Source organism: Salmo salar, chromosome 14, assembly GCF_965601325.2.
Source record: "Salmo salar chromosome 14, fSalSal1, whole genome shotgun sequence".
Taxonomy (NCBI): domain Eukaryota; kingdom Metazoa; phylum Chordata; class Actinopteri; order Salmoniformes; family Salmonidae; genus Salmo; species Salmo salar.
In genome coordinates this window covers 71,570,062-71,586,545 of record NC_138304.1, presented here as the reverse complement: position 1 = coordinate 71,586,545, position 16,484 = coordinate 71,570,062, and the positions used below count along the sequence as shown (strand labels likewise).

At 45.0% G+C, this 16,484-nt stretch overlaps 1 protein-coding gene across 2 annotated transcripts in view; it reads left to right on the top strand.

Annotated features, from left to right (window-relative positions):
* The window catches only part of LOC106569973 (poliovirus receptor), a 74,193-nt gene extending 58,547 nt beyond the window's left edge, over positions 1-15,646 (top strand). The window contains exons 7-10 of one of the 2 annotated variants that reach the window (XM_014141770.3): positions 9,409-9,547; positions 9,717-9,774; positions 12,184-12,279; positions 12,742-15,646. In XM_014141770.3, the coding sequence (XP_013997245.1) occupies positions 9,409-9,547; positions 9,717-9,774; positions 12,184-12,279; positions 12,742-12,948 (500 nt within the window). In that variant the 3' untranslated portion in view covers positions 12,949-15,646. Of the gene's footprint in view, positions 1-9,408; positions 9,548-9,716; positions 9,775-12,183; positions 12,280-12,741 lie in introns of those variants that run through there. The other variant, XR_001320595.3, reaches the window with a different exon arrangement.
* Positions 15,647-16,484: the final 838 nt, after the last annotated feature.

Here is a 16,484-nt window from a genome sequence, read left to right as displayed (position 1 = left end):
AAAGTTAGAGAGGTTAACCAGGCTCCAAGGGCTGGACAGTCCTCTTCTGCCTGTACCGACCATGTATTTCAGTTTTTTATTTTATTTTTTTATTTTACCTTTATTTTGTCCGGGGGGTCAAATTAGTATTTACGCTGATGGCAGTACATGAACAAAGTACATGTTATTCTCGAGCTTAGTGATTAGAATCCTCATCTTAATGCAGTTTGATCAGGGCTAATGGGTCGCTACTGTTTACTCTCTGAGGCACTCAGTGTTTTTACCGAGTCTTTCTACTCCGCTGCTTAGTTGGCAGCCCAACATAATGCCTGCTGCGGTGTCCACTTAAAGAAGTTAATGCTTCTGGCTGCCGCCCGGGCTTGTGTACAGTAACATTATATTATGAGTGTGTGTGTTTTGATTTATGTGTCTATATAGAGGTGGTGTGTGTGTGTGTGTGTGTGGTGTGTGTGTGTGGGATCTGTTTGTGAAGAAATAACGGTGTTACTTCTACCCTGACGCCTGCCCCATTCATTAACACTACTCCTGAACATCAGTGATCAGTTATGTTAAGCCACCAGAAACCCTAGCTGAGATGATCTGCTGTATATAAAGAGAGAAACCCATTCAGCAAACGCAATGGAGTTTCTGCAATTAGTACTGCCTTTAGATATGGCTTCTGATTCATTAGTATGCAGTCGTTGTCATAAGTGTATAATTACCACAAAGAGAAAAAAACACTTATTCCTCGCACAGGAGAATAGGTGTGGCTTTCACCGAATGTGTTGTGATGAAAACTAAATGCTTGTATAAAATTATGCACAGTATGAAAACACTTGGATGGAATTATTTGGACGAGTTCCTTCTATTCAGTAGTACCTTCCACAACATACGCCGTGGCAAAATAGTATAATATATTTTCCAGTATTGTTTTGATACTGTAAACCGCCATTCAGATTGCTGCATGCTTGCTGGTAATTAACAATAACCTAGTATGTCCTCTTTACCCCAGCCTTCACCATAGACAATGTGGTGAGCCATTAATAAACAGTATAAAGGTAGATTAAATAATTGATTGGCATTGACAGTTCTATATACATTCGATACACGATATTCTATAATTCAGTGATAACTCACTTCCTCTGTGTATAACAGTCATTGTTGTCATAAAACTGGTGTTGTACTGTACAGCAGCTCAAAGCCATAGACCTGTTCAGATCCTGTATCTGTGCCCCATGTGTAGGCTATGACTGTTGGTCTTTTCATGCCTACATGATAACACCTTCTCACTGCTATCATAACAACAGACTTACAATATGAGCACCTCCACCAGACGTGAATTTAAAAAGAAAAAGTTTTTTTTTTTGTTGGTTTCGCAGAAGTCATGAATACAGTTCTTTCTCGTTTTTTCTCTCCTGTTCCTTACGCTTCTCTCTCTCAATTAAATTCAAGGGGCGTTATTGGCAGGGGAAACATATGTTAACATTGCCAAGCAAGTGAAGCAGATAATATACAAAAGTGAAGAACAATAAAAATGAACAGTAAACATTACACTCACAGAAGTTCCAAAATAACCTCATTCTGTGGGTAGTGTGCACATAGCCTGTCTTCTCTTGAGAGCCAGGTCTGCCTACGGTGGCCTTTCTCAATAGCAAGGCTATGCTCACTGAGTCTGAACATAGTCAAAGCACTTCTTAAGTTTGGGTCAGTCACAGTGGTCAGGTATTCTGCCACTGTGTACTCTCTGTTTAGGGCCAAATAGCGTTCTAGTTTGCTCAGTTTTTTTTGGTTAATTCTTTCCAATGTGTCAAGTAATTATCTTTTTGTTTTCTCATGATTTGGTTGGGTAGAATGCCCTTCTTGCCTTATCTCTCAGATCATTCACAGCTTTGTGGAAGTTACCTGTGGCACTGATGTTTAGGCCAAGGTATGTATAGTTTTTGTGTGCTGACCCAAACCGCTCTAGCGCAACGGTGTCTAGATGGAATTTGTATTTGTGGTCCTGGCGACTGGACCTTTTTTGGAACACCATTATTTTGGTCTTACTGAGATTTACTGTCAGGGCCCGGGTCTGGAAGAATCTGTGCAGAAGATCTAGGTGCTGCTGTAGGCCTTCCTTGGTTGGTGACAGGAAGCACCAGATCATCAGCAAACAGTAGACATTTGACTTCAGATTCTAGCAGGGTGAGGCCGGGTTCTGCAGACTGTTCTAGTGCTCTCGCCAATTCGTTGATATATTTGTTGAAGAGGGTGGGGCTTAAGCTGCATCCTTGTCTCACCCCACGGCCCTGTGGGAAGAAATGTGTGTGTTTTTTGCCTATTTTAACCTCACACTTGTTGTTTGTGTACATGGATTTTATAATGTTGTATGTTTTTCCCCCAACACCACTTTACATCAATTGTATAGCAGACCCTCATGCCAAATTGAGTTGAAGGCTTTTTTGAAATCAACAAAGCATGAGAAGACTTTGCCTTTGTTTTGGTTTGTTTGTTTGTCAATTAGGGTGTGCAGGGTGAATACGTGGTCTGTCGTACGATAATTTGGTAAAAAGCCAATTTGACATTTGCTCAGTACATTGTTTTCATTGAGGAAATGTACGAGTCTGCTGTTAATGATAATACAGAGGATTTTCCCAAGGTTGCTGTTGACGCATATCCCACGGTAGTTATTGGGGTCAAATTTGTCTCCACTTTTGTGGATTGGGGTGATCAGTCCTTGGTTCCAAATATTGGGGAAGATGCCAGAGCGAAGGATGATATTAAAGAGTTTTAGTATAGCCAAAAGGAATTTGTTGTCTGTATATTTTATCATTTCATTGAGGATACCATCACCACCACAGGCCTTTTTGGGTTGGAGGGATTGTATTTTGTCCTGTAGTTCATTCAATGTAATTGGAGAATCCAGTGGGTTCTGGTAGTCTTTAATAGTTGATTCTAAGATTTGTATTTGGTCATGTATATGTTTTTGCTGTTTGTTCTTTGTTATAGAGCCAAAAAGATTGGCGAAGTGGTTTACCCACACATCTCCATTTTGGATAGATAATTCTTCGTTTTTGTTTAGTGTTTTCCAATTTTCCCATAATTGGTTAGTCTATGGACTCTTCAATTACAATGAGCTGATTTAACGTGTTGTTTCTGTATTGTTTTAGTAATTCTCAATTTCTTTTAGGTTTTTGCATTCTTCATCAAACCAGTTGTCATTGCTGCTCATTTTCTTTTGTTTTCTGATTGAAATGTTTTAGATTTGATAGGAAAGCTGAGGTCAAATATACTGTTAAGATTTTCTACTGCCAAGTTTACACCTTCACTATTACAGTGGAACGTTTTGTCCAGGAAGTTGTCTAAAAGGGATTTAATTTGTTGTTGCCTAATTGTTTTTTTGGTAGGTTTCCACACTACTTCCCTTCCATCTATAGCATTTCTTAATATTACTCCGTTCCTTTAGCTATGATGCCTCATGATTGAGTATTGCTCTGTTCAAGTAGACTGTGATTTTGCTGTGATCTTATAGGGGCGTCAGTGGGCTGACTGAGGAAGCTCTGAGAGACTCTGGGTTGAGGTCAGTGATAAAATAGTCTACAGTACTACTGACGAGATGAGTTATAGGTGTACCTACAATAGGAGTCCCCTCGAAGCCTACCATTGACTATGTACATACTCAGTGTGCGACAGAGCTGCAGGAGTTGTGACCCGTTTTTGTTGGTTATGTTGTCATAGTTGTGCCTAGGGAGGGAATGCTGTAACCTCCAGGCAGGTGTTTGTCCCCCTGTGTGCTGAGGGTGTCAGGTTCTTGTCCGGTTCTGGCATTTAGGTCGCCACAGACTAGTACATGTCCCTGGGCCTGGAAATTATTGATTTCCCCCTCCAGGATGGAGAAGCTTCATTAAACACACTCCAGCCGTGGCCTCGCAGGGCCTGCCCTTTAGTTCCGCCATGGCTAGCCATCCCAGAGACCTTTACCGTTGTTAGCGTAGCAAAACTTTGTGGCTTGCTACACTATTAGTGGTTAGCGGCTAACAGCTAACAGACCGTCTCAGACTGATGCACTCAAGGGAGCTCATTTTTCTCTCTCTCCATAAGACCATTTTGCCCTTTTCTTTCTCTCGCTCTTTCTGATCTCTCTTTCTCTCGCTTTCATTCTTTCATTACCACTCTCCCCTCCAAACCACAGTCCGGGAAAAGCAAATTAGATGCTAAAAGACACGAATGGGGGTTAAGTGCACTCTGGGCTTCTCCCTTGGAGTCAGCACATTCTGATCTGTCCATTCTCTGAAAAACTCTGTTGTGGTTTGTTGGAGGGGGGGGGGGGGGGAGGACTTACAACAAGAGTTTTACAAAACTGGAACAGAGAGGAGATGGATGAGTGTGTAGGGTATAGAGGGGGGATGGAGGGAGGCATTTTTGGAGGATGATGAAGCGCCTGATTCCCGACAGTCGGACTAAGAAAAATCAGATGTTAGTCCTGCAGGGAGTGTGTGTGTGTGTGTGAAGGGGGGGTTGTGTGTGTGTGTGTGGGTCTGTCCAATGATAACATCTCCAGCTGCAACAAATCAGTCACATATAAACAAGCTGCAATTGTATTTTGTGGGAAGAAAGCGGTGGCCATTATTTTTACTGTTAGCGGAAATACCTGCATACCTGAGGTGTCGACACACAATCCATGGCATGCTGTTAAACCCCCTTAAAACAGTTCCTAAACACAGAGAGGCTCTCAAAGGATAAAGTAAAGGGGGAAAGGCTTGTATCAGGAGGGTTTAAGCCTATTAAACCGCTTTAGCCCGGCATATGTTTCCTGTGTCATTGTAACTGGCAATGTTTATATCAGGGACTGATACTGCATGTAGCACCAGGGAGAGGAGGAGACTTTGGAAGTGTGTGTGTGTCGACCATCTTTGTGTGTGTGTGTGTGTGTGTGTGTTTCTGCTATCCTTGTGTCTGTGTGTGAGGGGAAGGTCACTCAGTGGGGGACAGATGACCGATAGCGACCCAAGGACAGCCAGGGGGTGTGGAGGAGCCCTTGGGCTGAGAGAACTTGGGCTGAGAGAAGGGTAAGACTGTCTGCCCAGGGCCAGAGGGCCAGCAGTGGCTGGATGAGAGTGTGGGCTGTGATTCGCTGTGGCACTGGATGGCAGGAAGCATACTGCTCCCCGCGGAGGGGGGGTGGATGGAGGGAGGGAGGGGGCTGGAGGTAATAGTGTCACAGTCAGGGGGCACACACACGCGCAAAGATGGATAGATAGATATATATAGGACACACACACACACACACACACACACACACACACACACACACACACACAGAGAGGATAGTACCATGTACTGACAGACACAGACAGATGGATATAGCGGCACAATCTGACGAACACACACACATGCAGTGTCACTGACTGACCTCAGCTTAATCTCCAGATAGTTATTCAAATGCACCGGGACCAACTGGGGCAAGATCTCAGTAGATTAGCTGTGGCTCTGCTTGATGTTGCTTGGCACCAGCAGCAGTGGCCACTAAGACACGCTAGTAGAAATGCCTTTTGGTCTGGAGACACCCAGCTCAGTGGAGCTTAAACATTCTGCTTCATGCCCTTCTGAGCTCCACACACACACACACACACTGCTCTCTTGACCCGGCAAGAGCCCTCTGTGGCTCCGCAAACACCCAGGCTTCATTACGTATGCGGAAGGTTACCAGGTAATAAGCGCCATGGCGGCAGCCACGGCCCCGAAGCCCAGCCCTGGTCTACTTGACCCAGATGAGTGGCAGTCGCTGGGTACGTGACCTGTTTTAAGGCAAAGATCAGGGGACGTGGGCCATTCTGGAGCCGAAATGAAGCCTCTGAAGTGGCTGTTGCTGTCTCGCGCCTATTTGACCTAGTTTAATCCCCGGGAATGGAATGGTTGGAGGCGTTTGCAATGATGATAAACTAATTTCGGTATCATTTTCGTAGAGAAACACAATTTTCTGGTCCAGTCATGCTATTTGAGGAGGTGAACTAGGAGAGTGTTTTTAATCCACTAAGTGGCAGACCGATGGAGGGAAACCGAAACACGGGGAGAATTGACCGGCATGGAAAAAAGAGGGCATCGCTGGCATTTGATAGTTTTGGATAAAAGCTGCACTTCTAAACCCTAAGAGAGACACGCACGAACGTACACACGCAGAAAAGGGGGATACCTAGTCAGTTGTACAACTGAATGCATTCAACCTAAATGTGTCTTGTGTATTTAACCCAACCCCTCTGAATCAGAGCGGTGCAGGGAGCTGCCTTAATCCACATCCACATCTTCGGCGCCCGGGGAACAGGAGGTTAACTGCCTTGCTCAGGGGCAGAACGACAGCTCTTTATCTTGTCAGCTCGGGACTTTGATTCAGCAACCTTTCGGTTACTGGCCCAACGCTCCTACCCCCCAGGCTACCTGCCGCACGGGTGTGTTTGTGAGTGTTTCCATGAGGCGTCACGATCCAATGACTTTTGGATCAACTGTCATCCCTGGCGGTGCTAAAGGTCTCCGTGTGTGTGTGTTGCGTTGTACAGTTCACTGGTGAGCAATGGGGTAAGATAAGATGTATGCTTGTGGGATGCTAACGAGCCCATCAGTGAAACACTCCTTCCTGCAAGACTGTCCTCCAATCACAGATGGCCCTGCAAAGTTGTGTGTGTGTGTGTGTGTGTGAGAGAGAAGAAGGGAGGGCTTGGCTCGATGGTGCAAGCGGGAAGCCGGGAACACACTAGGTCACTAAGATGGTTGGGGAGAGAGAAAGAGGGAGGGACGGAGAGTTGGATGAAGAAAGAGAAAGGGAGGGGTAAAGAAAACACTTAGGGGAGGTTGCTGTCAGTGGTAATCCTCTTTTGGCCTCTAAGCACAAGGCAGTAAGGAGCCGAATAATGTTTCCCCCTGTCGACAGATTTTCAACTTCATATCTCCATTATCGTTATCTTTGTGAAGCTTTTAGTCTTCTCTCTCGCTCTCCCCCTCTCCATTCTTTGTCCTTTCTTTCACTCATTCGCTCCCCGTCTAGCTCCAGCACTTACTATACAAGTTTTTAATAGTTAGTTATTAAACTGAAAGGTAATTATGTAGTATTTGAATGTATCCATTTTTGAATGTATCAGTTTTCAGCCAGCTAGAGGAGGCAAGATGGTCCTAAAAGGGGTGTGTGTGTGTGTGTGTGTGTGTGTGTGTGTGTGTGTGTGTGTGTGTGCGCGCCTCTGTGTCTGACTAAGAGAGAACATTTGGAGCTTACTTGCCAGTGAAGGGAAAGTGAGCAATGGAGCGCGAGAGAGAGATGGAGATCGAGCGATAGAGAGAGATGTTCCAGTTGGGAGTTTTGCGGAGGAGTGTAGCAGCAGAATGCCAATGGCGGTGAAGGCCCGGCCGACTGTGAGTGGTTGTTTCACGAGTTGTTCCTCCCTGTCACTTAAACCGTATCCCATGGAGACGGAGGACCTTTAAAGTCTGCCTCTTGGCCCCACTGCAGGGCCTTCGCACCCCTATCGCTCTCTTCTGCCCTCCCTCCTAGCATCATCCTTCCCTCCCATCTCTCTATCCCTCCATCCTCCCACATCTATTTATATATGAGACACATTAATATGTGACTGTGTAGCATGTGATGGGGGTTCGGGATAGTCTCATTCTTTCAATTTGGGCTGACAGGATAGTATCACACACCGAATGCCACCCCCCTTTTGATTCATTTGGTAAAAGCTAGCTATTCTGTGTGTGTGTGTGTGTGTGGGGTAAGTGACTCAACTGGAAGAGAGATGCTGTAGAATATGTTAGGGTGACTGGCCAGGTGTGTGTCTTAGTGTGTACGTATGTGTGTTTGTGAGTGCTAAGAGGTTTGTCTATTCTCATCACATCTGTTATGTGAGCTAATAAGTCTTCATTGAGATCCTCTCCACTCCACCACACCCCATTCTTGTATCCACCCTGACAAAATCTGTTCTCATTCCTTTCTCTTTCTCCCCCCTCTCTTCTTACCCCACCCTGTCTTAGCCCTTGTTTTCTGCCAAGCCAAACCCGTGGGCATCGGGTAGGTATCTTTTACCCTCCTTTTTCCAGCCAATCCAATCCTCTGTATCTCTACGTCCTTCCCTCAGCCCACCCCATCAAACAGGGTTATATTCATTAGGCACTAAACATAAGAAACAGGGATGGGACTATCTGGACTTGAGCAATAACAACAGCTTGTTTTAGTTTTCCCGTCAATGGTTTTAAGGCGTTCTACTGCTGTTTGCCCTAATGAATACAACCCAGTTAATTTCCTCCATCGCTAGACTGCTAGTTTTTGATGCAGTAACTAACATGACTCATTATTTATTGAAAATACAGTTTATCAGTGGAGAACATCAATGGTAAACGCTGCGAATGTAAACTTTGATATCCAGCACATCAGATAAACGGCTAGGATACCCACAGAGGGGTGCCAATAGGCTGTGGGGGGTGTGTGGGTGGGGGGGGGCTTCTGTCTGTATAGATTTCTGTGTGTGTCTGTGTGTGTCCACGTATCCAGCTGGGAGAATGAGAGAGAACAATTTAGGACTGAGACAGCCCTGGCCACCACCCCATCTTTCTCTCTCTCTCTCCCTCCCTCCATTTCATGTTTTCGTGATAATAAATGATTGTAGCTGGCCGGTGTCTTTTCAGTTGTGACTGCCGTTGTTTGTATGAGGGTGCATCTCTGGATGTGTCCCCGGCGTAGATTCAGCAGACTCCTCTACACACACACACACACACCTAACAGATGCGTGGTGCTGCACCACTCCCAGTGGAATCACCCATATTTGGAATCTTTGATATGGATGCAAGCCTAGCCGGAGGGAGAATCGACAAAGTAATTTATGTTCTCACTATCAGCAGTGAGACTTTAGCTTGGCAACAGCACGCCATGTGGCCGCAAAGAGAAAGTACACCATTATTATCCTCAATGGGATCTTGTCGCCCCCAGTGGCCATCTGTGGAAACTGCAAGCCGGTTTAAAACCAACGTAATGAGAGGCTTTTACATTCAATTTAGACGCCTCACTCAGCCTCAGTGCCCTCTGGAAATCACAAACACAGACATAATTGAGCAAGGAGGCGGAGGTCTACTTGGAACATCGTCGGATGATAAGATGTCTGGCAAGGATTAAATGCCTAACAGAGCTGATTTCCTGGGGTGTATTCAGTGATGAGAAACGTTCTGGATGTTGCAGATAGAAATAGAATAACCAATCATATCTGTTCTCTGCGATACATACCTATCTGAATGTTCTAGAACATCCTCCTGAACAGGCCCCTGTTCTTCAGTTCAGCTGTTTTCATTTAAAACTTCTGATTGGATTCTGATTCTAACACATTTCCCCAGCCCTTATCCCTGTCACAAGGAGTAATGACACATTCATTTGAATTGGACTAAATCCTAAGTCCTCCGCGTCGTCTTCTCTTTCAGAGCAGCGTAAGATTACAGCAGGGCCGTCGACGGCTGGCATCATCGGAGGCATCATTGGTGTGGTTCTCTTCTTGCTGGCGATCGTCGGCGCTGTCATCATTCTGGTCCGCAAACGCAAGCAGAACGCCATGAATGGGGAGTGAGTATTCCGCCCCCAGCAAATGTTTCTTTCAATATATGACTTAACAAAATACCTATCTTTCCTCCGATCAATGAAGTTTTATTCAGTCCAAAATTAATCTGTTAGGTATGGACAAAGTAAGTAGCACTAACCTCTTCTCCTGCCCTCTCTTCTCTCATCCAATCAGTGGTCCTCCCAAGCACAAGCCCCCTCCCCCTGTGAAGGCCGGCAGCTCCACTGAAATGGTGAGTGGTCCACGTCCCTGTCATTCAGGGCTCATTATTAGTGAAGGTCATAAACAAAGATTATGTATGTAACCGCGGTTATGTGAGCTATTGGATTACTCCAATATGGTATTCTTCTGCTATGCAGGATACATTCTGAGTAAGAATTTCAGATCAGTCCCGGATACCGAGTAGTGCTGCGGCTTACCCCCTTAAATAGCTGCTGCCACAGTACTCCCACCTCGTGTCCTCTTCAAGGCGCCGTAGATCACCGACAAGAGGATTGGAGTGATCCAATAGCTCACATTACCGTGGTTACATACATAACCTTCGTTCTGTAGCGCTATATTGGATCACTCCAATATGGTATCACAATACCAGATTAATCTGTGAACTAGGCATGGCCAGACAAGAGTAAAATCCCATAGGACTGAGATCAGGGCAGTCATGGTTACTGTGTCCCTCCTTCCCCCTCCAGGGAAGTGGAGGCAACACAGAACACGACCGTCCCGACCTGGTTGGTGGCAGCAACATTGGCTCGATAGTATGTAGCAAAAGTTCTAGACGACGCCCAACTGGCCGAGACAGTGCCGAGGCAAATGTCATCAAGGGGAAATCCTCAGAGCAAGGCCCACGATGTAGCTACTCACTATCCTGTAGTAATATTGGCCACATCCAATGTGAGAGTCTCTGTTTCGTTAGGCTCTTCCCCAGAATTCTCTGACCATAACTCACGAACAGCTGATCCAACTGTTGTATTGTCTTAGTCCGTGTAACGTAAGTTTCCAGTGGCCTCACCGGGCACAACACACTTGGGGAAAATCTTAGCCCACCCGCAGCCGTTGGAGGTACGTATGTGGACAAATGTAAGAGCCAGTTCACATGCCTGTCAGACTGGACCTTCGGCAAGAAGGAGAGCTAGGCCGGATGGTAACACTCCCCTTGTCTGCACCCATTCGGAAACATTCAGCACTCACTAACCCTCATAGTGGAGGTAATAGCCAACAGGAATGCCACCTTCATGTATAGGTGCTTCAAAGACGCTGACCTGGCCTAGCAAGTGCTGACACCACCACACCAAGGTCTGTTTGGCACCGAACAGGCCTTCGCTGGACGCAGACGTCTAACTCCCTTCATAAACTTGGAGAGCAATGGGTGGCCATGGGTCCCTCCAGGCGATCGTCATGACATGCCAAAATTGCGGCCAAATACACTCTCAAATTGGATGACTCTCGGCCTGCATCAAGCAGTGATTGTAAAAAGTGTAAAACCATTTGTATGTCACATGACTCTGGGGCAACATTATGACCCCCACACCAGAATATGTCCCACCGCATTTGATATAATGCGTTGGTCAAGGAAACCCTGGCGTTCTGCAACGTGTTCACCACATTGTCCTGAATGCCTAAACTTGCCCATTTACTTCTCTCGGGCCAAGCCCAAAGCAGGAGGCAGCGCGGAATCCCCCAAGCCTGAGAGAACAGGTCGGGTCTCAGTGGTAGCTGCCATGGGGTCTCAGAGAGGAGGGACAACAGGAGGCTGAACCATGGTTGTCTCAGCCAATATCAGGAGCAGCCGGTGGCCCTTCAAGCTGACCCTGTCTAGCGTAGCTATGATTAGTGGAAATGGTGGGAACGCATAAAGTGTCGTTGCCGGCCAATCGTGAGCGAGGGCGTCCAAACCCAGAGGGCCTAGAGGGTCTGACATCGAGAACCAGCTGGGACAATGAGTGTTCTCCTGTGCTCTCCCAAACAGCTGTAGCACCACCTGAGCATTTAGACTACAGTCCCCTTCCGCTGGGCCATTTCTCGAAAGCATGTCCACTGCCCGCACTGACACCTAGCGGGTCGGAGCCCACAGTAAGAGCTCCAGAGCCATTTCGTGGAGGAACAAAGCGGCCAAAAGGGTGCTTCTGCGACGAGGCATTACCCCAGAAGGGGGAAATACGGTCATCAGATGGGGAGGACTGTACTGTGGCCTTCATCCCCTCCAGGCGCGCCAAGCGCATGCGTTCTCCAAAGGCGGCGCAGGCCAGTCTACTATTGGGTTCACCAACTGCTCTCTGTGGGTGTTCGAGCTAGCTGCTCCAAGCTATTGAATAGCTGCGGGTATACTTCTGCGCTTATACACTCTAACATAGAGTTCCTACCAAGCAAATCCTCCCTGGAATGAGCCGAGAAAAGGAAGAGGCGGGATTAGTGTGGCGGCAGTTATTTAAGGGAGTCAGTCACAGCACTACCCGGTATATGGGACTAATCTGTAATTCTTACTCGTAATGTATCCTGCCGAGCAGAAGGATACTTTATTGGAGTGAACCAATATAGTGCTTCATAACCACATGCAGTAGTGCAGTTCTTAATTGGGATAATGTCTATTGATCAGAGATGAGTGGCCCATTTATCCGACTTTGACCTCTCCACTACCCCACAGCTGAACAAGCCTGTCACGGACTCAGTGCTGACGGAGTTGACGGAAACCCAGCCTTTCAGTAACGTCTACTACGAGACTAGCGGAGAGCCTGTCACGGTAAGAGGACATCCTCCAAACTCTAGGTCGTGATCATTAGGTCACACTAGAAAACAAAAATGAATGTTTCTTGTTGTACTTAAGTCCAGGTAGTTACTCTGTTTTAGTCTGTTGTCTGCCATTGGGTGCCTAATGAACACGACCCTGGACTCTCTCCATTTTCACATAGTGCTGCTTAAAGTCATTGATTTACTACCTGTAGGCTACTGTATATCGAAATGTCCTTTAATGAGGGACAACTGGCTGCTTTCTAGACTCTATAATCAGTCAGATCACTCACCCTTTTTAACTATATTATAACATTCTGCCTCCATGGTACCTCAACAGCTTGACTATTTTGAAAAAATGGAACCTGTTGTGAAACTATTGAGCAATGCATGGTCAAGGAGTGGATTTTGCCTACCATATCACATCTTGAGAGTTCTTGTTGCTGGTTCAACCGAGGATCTGTTGATGTTACAGGATCTGGATGCGTGCGACGATAACACCGTTGGTGGTGGGGCTGCTAATGGTGGCGGCCCTGCTGCCCTGGAGGACTCAATACAGTATGCCGACGTCGACGAAGCCCTGCCACCATACTCTGACGCGGACGATCACCATGTCGACGAGCCGCCGTCGGCCGCTGTGGCCCGTGGAGAAAGCTTTGTGTCGGCAGCCATGTATGTTTAGCAGGTGACGTTTAGGTCTCCATAACGACACAACAACAACACCGTGCCTCTACTCGGTTACATTGAACAGCACAGAGTCCGAGGAAGGCTCTGGAAAGATCGGCACAACTCCAGCCTCCTGATGTGGTCAAATCCTAAATGCAGTGTTTCCTACTGTTGTGATTCGGGCAAGGTAATATCACCGGAAACATCATTCAAAAATATCACCCGAAAATATCACCCGAAACTGGTTGTTTGAAAGTTGCAATGTTACACCGTCCAGTAAGCATCCTCAGACCAAAATGCCATTTTATGGCAGTATGAACAAAATGAGGTTGTCCCTGTTTTATAACATTGTAACATGACTCATGTTTTGGGTTCAGTCTAAATTGCAAGAGCTGGTAATACTGCATTATTAAGGTAACGAAATGTGACATCTTGGTTTACAGCAAAGCACACAATGCACACACAATTATCAATGCGTTCGTAATTCCCCCACCACAGGAAAGATTACTGCTTACATATAAGTCAAATTAAGTTCAAATTATAAGGATTGTATTTTCAGTGTCAAAATACACGGCATGTATTGGAGAATACTGCCATTAGTACCATTTTATGTAGATGAAGTGGTTAATATGCTCTCTAATATATGCTGTATATTTTACACATAGCAAAATATGTATTTTAATATTTTATATTTTAGTCTTATTTTAAAGAATTGTATGTACTGAAACACAAATGTGCAAAACATCATTGATGAACAATTATGTGAGACCGTGTCAAGTTGGTCAACGATGTCAAGGTGAACCAAATGATCAATGAACACTGTAAATAATATTATATTGATGCTTAATATATTGCCGGTTAAATGTGTGCACATAAAAAAAAAAAATAGTGTAAGTGTTTCCAGAGCCTCTATGTATAGGGGTGTCAGTTTCCGTGTGAAATTGAAAGAGAAAAAAAAGTGTACATTTTACTTTAACGGGTATTGAAGTTGTCAGTCAATGAATATAAAAACGGTTTGTGGATTTTAGTCCTTATCACTCTGCATGGCATGATCGTGGCTTGTTTCAAAACAGTTGGCTCACTTTTCCCAAGGCTACTTGCAGACCCCGGGCTTTATACTTTTTCAATGTTGTCGATGTCTTTGCATTCCGCCATTGTGTCGTCTACTTCAAGCACTACGCATCGATGTAGAGCAGCGGGGTGGTTTTAGGCCGTACAGAAGGCGCACAGCGCTTGAGATATCTTTTTGCTGATACATAAGTCAGTCAGCATATGACTATGTTCTTTCCACAGAGTGCTTACTGCAGGGTGCAATAAACAAAAAGTTGAGTCGAACTCTTGCTGAGGTACGGCGAACAAATGATTGCTTCTGCATGCTCCAAGGAGCTTGAGTCGCACAATTCCACGAGGGCGTTGATCTGTCAGTGTCACCTCAACAGACACCGAGAGAAGCAAGCCTATACTCACTAAGTACATAAAATTGTTAAATAAAAAAAAAGACAAAGAAAAAGACAGAAACATGAACAAAAAGCACATGTACTAATGTAGATACGCATGTAAATAGATAGATACTATAGACACTAATGATTGATAGACAGATATAGAAAAATAGATATACTATATAGATGATTAAAAGTAGACGGACAGGTAGCCAGATATACGGACACATGGAGAAATGGATCACAGTAACTGCCTACCCCACTGTTCTTTAGTCCATCATAGTCAGTGCATTACTTCAATATTATAGTTTTTTCATGTGACAATCACTTTGAAAGCAACTGTCATTGGCTTTTGGTGGTGATTCGGTCTCTATGGTTTCTTTTAAAGGGAACGTCTGCATGCTGCATGGAACTATGGGTAGCTCAACTTCTTCTCTGTGCAAAAAGAGTCACGCTGCCATTTTGAAAACATATGGCTGTGGGCGGCGGGCTCGCATAAAGTGCTGCAGTATCAGACAATCACATCTGTATTTTATAGCCCTTACACAGGTCAGAGTTCAAAGGGAAATTAATTGTTCATTGTTTGGTTTTATAAACTGTGATTCCATTTATTTAATTTTTTTTGTGTATTTTATGTATTTCATATTGTCATCAAATATATTATACTGTTATGTGTATTGACTATAAAAAAAAGACTCAAAATTGAAGATGTGTTGATATATTGAGCTTAAAAAAGACAATCATTGGGGCCCCTGGGTTTGTTATTATGAGAGACCAATGAGTCAGCAGTCTGTTTAGTTTAGTTCTGTTGTTTTATGCTCAAGGCATCTGCTAACTACTTCTCGCTGCAGCAGGAGTTGCTGTGCGTGTTTGCCAATAAATTAGCCTCCTCCCCAATAGGTTTGATGCCAAAAATACAAACCGTGAATGTTAGCGATAACGCTCATCTGAATCCGGTCTTTTTCCTTCCCTGCTTGTTTAGTCATCTCACATTCATTGTTGCTTTTTTTCATCACCAAGCCAGACGTGCCTTCGTTACTTTATTTTTAGCTTTTTCATTTACACATTTGTTTCTGTCTTAGAAAATAAAGACAAGATTAAAAAAGAAACATGGGGTAACCTCTGATTGTGGAAAGCCAAACACTTGAGATTGTGATATATTTATTTTTATTTTCTTTCTTTCCCTTTAACTTAATTTTTTTTTCTGATGCTTTTTTGGGAAACGTATTATATGTTTTACGGATCATTGTCTTGTTCAATAAAATGTAAACTAAAGGCCCTGAACTTCTCGCTGTATTCTCTTTAACTTATGAGTCACAATGACCTCCAGGCCTTGAGCCCTTTAAGGCTCCTAAATGACCAACCAACATCAATCAATCAAATGTATTTATAAAGCCCTTCTTACATCAGCTGATGTCACAAAGTGCTGTACAGAAACCCAGCCTAAAACCCCAAACAGCAAGCAATGCAGGTGTAGAAGCACGCTGGCTAGGAAAAACTCCCTAGAAAAGCCAGAACCTAGGAAGAAACCTAGAGAGGAACCAGGCTATGAGGGGTGGCCAGTCCTCTTCTGGCTGTGCCGGGTGGAGATTATAACAGAACATGGCCAAGATGTTCAAATGTTCATAGATGACCAGCAGGGTCAAATAATAATAATCACAGTGGTTGTCGAGGGTGCAACAGGTCAGCACCTCAGGAGTAAATGTCAGTTGGCTTTTCATAGCCGATCATTCAGAGTATCTCTACCGCTCCTGCTGTCACTAGAGAGTTGAAAACAGCAGGTCTGGGACAGGTAGCTTGTCCGGTGAACAGGTCAGGTTTCCATAGCTGCAGACAGATCAGTTGAAACTGGAGCAGCAGCACGGCCAGGTGGACTGGGGACAGCAAGGAGTCATCAGGCCAGGTAGTCCTGAGGCATGGTCCTAGTGCTCAGGTCCTCCGAGAAAGAGTGAGAGAATTAGAGAGAGCATACTTAAATTCACACAGGACACCGGATAAGACAGGAGTAATACTCCAGTTATAACAGACTGAACCTAGCCCCCTGACACAGCACTACTGCAGCATAAATAATGGAGGTTGAGACAGGAGGGGTCGGGAGACACTGTGGCCCCGT